Source organism: Chanodichthys erythropterus, chromosome 18 (genome assembly GCF_024489055.1).
Source record: "Chanodichthys erythropterus isolate Z2021 chromosome 18, ASM2448905v1, whole genome shotgun sequence".
Lineage (NCBI taxonomy): Eukaryota > Metazoa > Chordata > Actinopteri > Cypriniformes > Xenocyprididae > Chanodichthys > Chanodichthys erythropterus.
In genome coordinates this window covers 36,955,592-36,964,830 of record NC_090238.1, presented here as the reverse complement: position 1 = coordinate 36,964,830, position 9,239 = coordinate 36,955,592, and the positions used below count along the sequence as shown (strand labels likewise).

At 32.8% G+C, this 9,239-nt stretch overlaps 1 protein-coding gene across 1 annotated transcript in view; it reads left to right on the top strand.

The window, feature by feature from the left end:
- plcb4a (phospholipase C, beta 4a) overlaps positions 1-9,239 on the top strand; it is a 60,524-nt gene continuing 51,285 nt past the window's right edge. Inside the window, exons 1-4 of the mRNA XM_067368446.1 lie at positions 1-22; positions 2,495-2,583; positions 6,335-6,415; positions 9,191-9,239. The exon at positions 9,191-9,239 is cut by the window's right edge and continues 11 nt beyond it. Of these exons, the coding sequence (XP_067224547.1) occupies positions 2,500-2,583; positions 6,335-6,415; positions 9,191-9,239 (214 nt within the window). The 5' untranslated portion in view covers positions 1-22; positions 2,495-2,499. The remainder of the gene's footprint in view (positions 23-2,494; positions 2,584-6,334; positions 6,416-9,190) is intronic.

Below are 9,239 nucleotides of genomic sequence, written 5' to 3'. Positions count from 1 at the left end.
CACTGGAGCAGCAGTACAGCGGGTGAGTGAACTCAAACTCAACTTTTACCAAATAAAATGAAGTAAACGTTAATAATGAGGCATCATCTGTTAAATATCCGCTGAATTACTCAGATTAGTTCGGATTATTGAGATTAAATCAACATCTGTCCCTCAATCAGCTGATTTGAGACAAACTGATTCAATCAGTGCGTTTGATTCACGCTTTTCTTGTGTATCTGTCGTTTGTTTGTTTTATGTTGTGAAACGATTACATTCAGAGCATTATAAGTTACAGCAAATGCATGAGGAATTGTTTGAAGTCTTGCGTATTCCCACACCACAACATACTGTAGGGAAAACCGGGGCTAGTTGTCACACGTTTACTTTTTACAATTTACTTTTTTAAAGTCATTTTTGTATAAGCGCGATATAACTTTTGAACATTTCCATCAGTAATTCCCTTTAAAAATGATTTAACCTAACAGTGGGGCATGTTGTCACAATAGGAATCTGTAGTATTATATGATTTAAGCATATATGCAACAAAACAACTCATACAGTAAGTGTAAAAATGTCATTGTTTTGTGAACAAATATTGTAGCTAACAAAATGTATAAATGTACATCATTTAAAATACCTGTGACAACTTGCCCCGTTCTGACATTAATGTGAATTAATCAAAGTTCAGCCTTCATTAATGACTCCTGTCTTAATGTGTGAGTGTGGATTTATTTATGCATTATGTATTCAGTTCACTGTCATTTAATGAACTCAGAAATACTGAAGTATAAACATGTTGAGATATTGAGCTACAGTGAACATGTTTTATATCAGTATGATCTGGATTTCCTATATGCGTTTCATGAATTGACTTTGCTTTCACAGATTTACAGCATGTGTTCACAGGACAGACACACTTTAGGATGTGTGCTTATTCGTCCACATCTCTCTCTCTGCGGTGTTTCTGTAGGCTACTATGAGCTCAGCTGCTGTTCATTGATGATTTTCAAGCAGACATGAGCAGCACTTTCCGTGTGCAGTCTTTAACGTGTGATTCATTAACCCTGAGAAGCTGAGTGTTTTCAGGAGAACAGACCGACAGAGTGTGATTTTGTTTTTTTAGAAGAAGGTACTAAACCTAAGATTATTTTTTAAAAGTATGCATGCACAATTCCCTTAAAATGCTTTTCTTGACTTGTTTCCAGTCTAAATATCTAAAAATTCTTAAATCCAGATGCTTTTAATAGATAAGTAAAATGACATAACATATTTTTTCTTGTTTTCTGGGAAAAAAATCAAAATCAAAAGTGAGTTTTTGCTTAAAACGAGCAACGTTATCTGCCACTGGGGCAAGAAAACTAATCTTTTTTCTGTTTGAAATCGTTTTTTGCTTCTGTGCCAAACAGAAACGTATTATTTTTCTTACCCCATTGGCAGATAATTTTGCTTGTTTCAAGCAAAACTCACTTCATTTTGATTTTGTTGAAGAAAAAATATCTTATGTCGTTTTACTTATCTATTAAAGCATCTGGATTTAACAATTTTTATATTTAGACTGGAAACAAGACAAAAATATGAAGTAAGAAAAGCAGTTTTTGCAGTGCATTTTTTTTAAAAAAAGAAAATAATTTATTGGAGAATTTACAAGACACCGTTTTCAACTAAGACTGGAAACATTTTATGCGTTTTGGCTGTTCATTTACACGACAGCGGAGTTTTGGGGGCCTAAAAAATGGGTTTCAAAGTGCAGGATGCTGTTATCATCTCTGTGAAACTACAAAAACATGAATTTGTGAAAACGGTGACGTCACGCGCATTGGTATTGCATGTTCAGTCTATAGGCACGCGTTTCTTTACAAAGTGACATCGCCATCTACTGGCCTGGCAGCAGAATACAGCGTTTTTAGTCGTTTTCATGGATCCATGTGAACGGGGATGATTTTGTTGTCATCTGTACACAAAACATTTCTGTTTCAGTACATCATTGTCATGTAAATGTACTCTAGACCATTAAATATCATGATGAATAATACATTTTAACATTTGCATTTTTTATTTATATTCATGAGAATATTATATATATATATTTTTAATGAGAATTAAACACATTTGCCATATAATATAAAGTATTCTTATTACCATAATGTGAAAACAAAACAAAAAAACATTTGTAGCATATATTGTTTTCAGGAGAACAGGCTGATGGAGTGTCATGGATCATTTGTTAGGCTGTTTTTATGAAGGAACATCTGAAGATGAATCCATTTAAATCTCCTTAAAGTTGAAGACATTTATTGCTGTGGAATTGCATGTGCAAAATAATAGTGATGCTGAAGTTTCTGAAATAATTTCTTTTTAAAAACGGCACATGCTCTGTTGGTCCAAGCATCTTTTGGGCTGGACTTCTGAGATGTAGTCAGGCCTGATTTATATGGACCTCCCATGATTATTAAATCTCAGATTCACTCATTCTCTCGTACTGAATGCTGTTGTGTTATTTTCCATCCTGTAGGTCAGATGGCAAAACCGTACGAGTTCAACTGGCAAAGGCCTGTTCCTTGTTTCATGCAGGAAGGGGCGTTTTTTGACAGATTTGATGAGGTATGAATATTTCTCTTTGTTGTTTGCTGAAAAACGTGTTTATTGATATGTGTACTATGGTAAATCATAAAATATAGTTTTAGAAGAGGAAGGTACTTAACCTGAGAATACTTTTTCTTTTTAATATATGCATAATTCCCTATTTTTAGCCTATTAAAGAGCATAATGATTTTTAGCATAATTTTTGCAATTTCTATATTATATGAGAAAATTATATTATTTTTAGGGGAATGAAGCACATTTTCCATAAAAATGAAGTATTATTCTCATTACTCTATTGTGGAACAAAAATATTATTTTAAAAGAAAAACATAAACATCATGATATTTGAGTATCATAGATGAAATTAATATTTAGAATTTTTATTTTTTCCATTTTCATTTAAATTTTAAAGTTTTAGTCATTTGTTTTGTTTTTGTCCTTTTTTTTTAAAAAAAAAGGTCTATTAATTTTTATTTGTTTTTTAGTACATCTGTTTTTTTTCAGTTGACATTTATTTCAAGTAAAGTTTTTTTTCATGCTTTAGTTTTTAGTATTACTAACCATGTGTATGTACCATCTTGACTCAATTTGCCGCGTTTTCTCTCAGCATTTGACATTTTTCCTTTTAAAAACTGAATTTACCGTTTTTATACCATGTGCAGTGTTTCCGTGATCGTCTAAAGCATGTGAATATGAGGCACGCAATTGGTTTGTTTGTTGCTAAGCGTCTAGCTGTAACATTCTAATAGGGCTGCACAGCGATTAATTGCGATTAATCGTTTGCAAAATAAAAGTCTGTGTTATGTAATATATGTGCATGTTCTGCGTATAACAATTATAAGTACATGCACATACATGTATACATTTAAGAAAAAATTATATTTATATATAAAATATTTATATGTAATATAAAATATATATATAAATATGTATATTTATTTATACATGTATATATTTCTTAAATTTATACATGTATGTGCATGTATTTATATATACATAATTATTATACACAGAACACACACATATATTATGTAAACACAGACTTTTATTTTGTAAACAATTAATCGGGATTAATCGTTGTGCAGCCCTAAATTCTAACACCGTATTGTTTCACACTGTACAAGTTTGGCACCACAATAGGGCTTTTCATACTGCGCTTAACCCCGGGTTATCGACGTTCTAAACACCGCTTTTAACCCCGGGTAAAAGAACGTTTCACACTTGTAATTTAGAATTGGGGTTAGCACCGCTTTTTACGCAGGGTTATGAAACCCTGCTCCGGAGTAGATGTTAGCACTGCTTTTGCGGTGTACAATGTGAAATTTGTCCAGCGTGAAACGATGCGGTGTTAGAATGTTACATCTAGACACTTAGCAACAGACAATCAATCACATATTCTTGATATCAACACTAGTAAAAACTATAATTCTTGATATATCTGTAATTGTATTTTCACTAGTGAAATGTCCCCATAGACTGCCATTCAAATTCAGTTGTTGATATCAAGAATTGATTTCTTACTAGTTAAAATTCCAATTTCACATATCAGAAATACAATCTTTAAATCAGTTTTTAAATAAATGTTTGAAATTAATTATATTTTTAGTAGTGATATCAAATTTTTGATATCAAGAGTTCAATTGGCACTAGCTGAAACATCAATTCTTGATATCAACAATTGAATTGCTACTAGTAAAAATGTATTTCTGATATAATTTCAATATAATTTCAGATATCTAAAATGGCTTTTTTTACTAATAACAATCACATTCATGATATCAGAAATCAAATTATTAATATAAAAAATTAACATAGTTACTAGTAGAATTCAATTGTTGATATCAAGAATAGATATTTGCACTAGTAACAAATTAATTAATGATCAAAAATTATGATTTTTACTAGTAAGAATTGTATTTCTGATGCCTGAAATTGGAATTTCAACTAGTAAGAAATCAATTCTTGATAAAATGGATAATGGATACAATTACAGATATCAAGAGTTATATTTTTTACTAGTGGAAATATAATTCTTGATATCAAAAAATAGCATTTTAACTAGTGAAAATTAAATTGTTGATATCAAGAATTAAAATTGTTACTAGCGGAAATGTAATTCCTGATATCAAGAACTGAATTGTTGATATCAAGAATTCATATCCTGAGAATGAATAAAAGACAAAACGGCTTGCCATATTATCTAAACAATGACACTGACACCTATGGCAAGCCGTTTTGACTTTTATTCATTCTCAGGATATGAATTCTTGATATCAACAATTCAATTTTCACTAGTTAAAATACAATTACAGACATCAAGAATTCTAGTTTTTACTAGTGGAAATTCAAATGTTGATATCAAGAATTAATATTGTTACTAGTGGAAATGTAATTCCTGATATCAATAATTGAATTGTTGATATCAAGAATTCATATCCTGAGATGTGAATAAAAGTCAAAACGGCTTGCCATAGACACCGCAAATATGCAAATAAGAACATTGACCCAGGATTTAAGAATTTACAATGTGAAATCTCACCTTATGAATACCCAGGATTAGTTTCTTAACCCCGGGTAAATCGTGAGCAGTGTGAAACGTGAAGCAAGATAACCCAGGATTAACTATTTCAAGTGTGAAAAGCCCTAATGCGGGGTTAACACCACAAAAGCAGTGCTAACCCTGCTCCGGAGCAGGGTTTCATAACCCCGGGTAAAAAGGGGTGCTAACCCCGCTTCTAAATTACAAACATGTAACGTTCCTTTACCCGGGGTTAAAAGCAGTGTTTAGAACGACGATAACCCGGGGTTAAAGGCAGTGTGCCAAGCCCTAATGTCATTAAGATTGGTAGAATGGTAGCTACTTCTTGATAGTGATTTGTGATTTGTTTTTCAGAATGGTAGCTTGACTGTATCTTAACTTAAACTTATGAGTAGCTTGTATCTTGTCAGGGTAGCTTCCCCAACACCCAATCTGTTCTTAATTTTTCTGGGACCCGGACATGTTTTGTGAGATTCACTCCAGCTAACAGACTAAACAAAACAAACATTATAGCTATAGCTGCTCTAAATATACTGTTTTGTGTTCATGTTTGAAGTAATGCCATCATTCATTCGCAAAGAAGATGCATAGAATGGACGCTGGTGACTTTAATCTCAGAGGATATTGTGAACATCTGTGTTCTCAAAGACATTCGTCCCCTGGGAATATTTGCTCAGGCTGGAGAAGTTTATCTTGGAATAAAAGTTTTCTGGAAGGATGTATTCTCATGAACGATGTGTCAGAGACTGGATCGGAGCTGTTAAACCAGCGTACAGATTTCCCATGAGGCTTTCAGAGCACTTGGAGGTCTTCTTCTCTATTGATATGAGATGAAATTCAGCTTTATTTGTTTGTTATCATTAAATCTTAGCCATTATCTCTTGAATACTTAAATGAAGTGGGATGGAATGCTGCTTCTGTTGACATTATGAAGGTGGTTTATTTTATTATGTTTATTTTTTCCCAAGATTCAAAAAGGAGTTTCTTTCTTTCTTTTTCTTTCTGATGTTGAGTTTCTCATAGCAGCTCAGCTCAGCTTCAGTGATCCTTAATATAATGAGTCTGTTTATACATTCATAAAACAGGATTATAAAGTGTTATAAATATTACAGTCATATGCACATCAAGGTCTATTAATGTAATGAAATCATAACAAACATGTTTCAAATGAAGCTCAATCACAGCTGACCCCAGAACATTGTTTATTTCTGCTTTATTTCTGTTTGGCAGGATCCGTTTGTCTATGAATCAAACTGTTTTTTCAAGGTGGATGCTTTTGGATTCTTCCTGACATGGAAAAGTGAAGGAAAGGTACAACTTAATGAATTTAATAGAATTTAATGCATTCTAGTTTCTAATCGTTTAAGTTTCTAATAGACTATATGCACAGTTTCTTCCTGGTTGTCCTTAAGTCAGCTCGGGCATTTCCGGTGAACTGTTAGCTGTTCATTCTGTAGTCATTCTGACATAAAATCATCAATGGTTGACTTGAGTGGTTGTAATATTCATATTTTCATGCAGTTATCACATTTACCTAATTTGCCAATAAACCGGTTTGTTTGATTGCAATAAAGACAAAGCTATTGGGACTGTTTAAAAACGCTGTGTCTGTAATTACTCATTTTTTTCCCCAGCACTTCAAATGTTATTTTTAATGTGATGACCACAAACATTACTTGTTCATCCTTCTGAGATTGTCCCCATTGTAAAATCGAACTTTTAAAAATGTAGGAAATTCAACATTTGATAGAAAATACTTATTTAATAAAATAGAAAAGACAATAAATACCACTTTAACCAGCAGGTGGCAGCAAAGTAGCATTTATTTGTGCATGTATCAGCCATTTCCTCTAATCGTTTTTCACTTGACTAAATATTAAACATTATAAAATAACTAGGTTTAAAAATACATTTTGTCAATGTTAAGTATGAACTACTCAAAAAAATCTTAAGAAAAACAATAACTTTTATTGTGAATTAATTACACAGAAAGCAAGCACCGCACTTTCCCTTTGTAATCACAGCAGCTGTTAGCCAGTGCAGCGCAAGATCAATGATTTCAGCACACTTGTAAAAACACACATTTTAATCAATTAATCTAACTAAAGTGCACAATAAATATTTAATTTTCAAAGTTTTTTTTCACATAAAAGTTTGAAAACTGATGGTCGAATTGAATTTAGCCGAGGAGGAGCAATGAACAATTTATGCTGTTTTATGTTTGGATAACTAAATTATGCTGTTTTATGAACAATTTATGCTGTTTTATGTTTGAATAACTAAATTAATGCTATGCCACACTATTTAAGTGATTATATTCTGATTATAAACTAAGTATTACATTACTGATGCTCAACACACCAGCAAATGACTCTCACCGGAAGTTTTCAAGCTGGCTTATATTAATGCGGAATTTCTAAAGAACGCTTCGTGCATATAGTCAATTCATATACTTTAAAGGAGACCTTTATGCCTCTTTTTGAGCAAAAACACAGTTTTTGTGTGTCCCTTTAAATGCAAATAAGCTGCTGCTCCCGGCCCCCTTTCAAGAAGAGGGCGGAGCTTCAAGAGATCATGCTCTGGCATACAGACTACAACAAAACAGGACAATCTCACGCACTGAAAATGTCAGGAACTGTCAGTATTGGCGTTCATTTCGAACCGGAGTCCGACAATGATTCCTACAGAGCCAGAGAATATATTTTGCATGTTGATAGAACAGGTACAGTTTAGTTTAATCACGGTTATAATTTCACGAATAGTTTGTACTGATCCATCTTTGAGCTGACGACGTTTTAGTGTTTTGTATTGTGCCTCTGTATAAAGCAGTGTGGTGTAAAATGCTTCGCACAAACATAAATGAATTTAGGTATATGGGGGCGCATTCCCTTCAACAGTGAAACTAATCCACTGTGTCTTCAGCGGCTCTGATGTCAGGAGGAAATGAAGACTGTTATGTTCACTCTTACATCCAACAACAAAACATTGTTGCTCACAAGACATTTTTGTCGATACAGCTGCTCCGGCCTGGAGTCTTGTTCTTAGGCACTGCTTATGATTTATGGGGATTAAAAGGAGTGGTTGGATTTTTATCATTATAGGGTGGTTGTGTACACACACTGCTGACACACATTTATGTTCAAACACCATGCAAAAGTGAGTTTTGCGTAATAGGTCCCCTTTAAAAGTAAGTACTTTACTGGTGATGTGAAAGTACCATGTTTTCTGGAAAATAAGTCACACTGGGTAAAAATTGCTTTGTTGAGAGAGAAAAAAAAAACACAGATAAGTTTCATGTGTCTACAAGTCACATTTTACTATTTCTGTACATTCAGAAATAATGTAAAATATGTTTACAAACATTATAAACATCCAAAACAAATCCTTTCAGAACAGAACAGGAATGAAAAATACAAGTGTAAAACTTTTGTTTGTTTTGTAAACTGTAACTACTGGCATGTGGGAAATGTGCTAGTATGCAGATAAACTTGGCTCACGTAATTTGTGAGAATGCTTGATGTTAATTTCATTATATAAGTCCCTTTGGAAAATGTCACATGTTTTAGATGATAAAAAAAGTTTTATTTGGAAAATACTCTACACATGTTTGAGTATGTAGTGCAGTATGACACACATCACATCATTACATTACATTCATTTCATTAAAGTCCCCCTGCAGACAATAATTGGATCCCTTAAAACTCATTATTGAAAAATGTTTTTTTTTTCCCTGTAAAAAAATTTCTTCATGCCTTAAAATAGCTTGAATGTAACTCGACACTCTTGCTTCATTTAGCATATGCAGAGCCATGAATATGCAAATTAGTCCCCGCCTCCACTCAATCATCACCTGATCCACTCGGTCAACTTCACTATAGTAAAGCTGCACAATGACAAGTGTAAATACTGGTTTAATTCAGCCATAAATGTTTGAACCATAAGCTGATTCAGAAGAGGAAGAGTGAATTATACACCACATAGACATATAAACAACATTAAATCTTGATTGTAACCACAGGGTGTTTTTTAAACTCATTAATTTTTAGGCTCATACATTTTGATTTGTTTCATATCTTTTTCATATAGGAGGGTCAAGTGTTAGAGTTTTCCCTGATCAACAGTATACGTGATATCA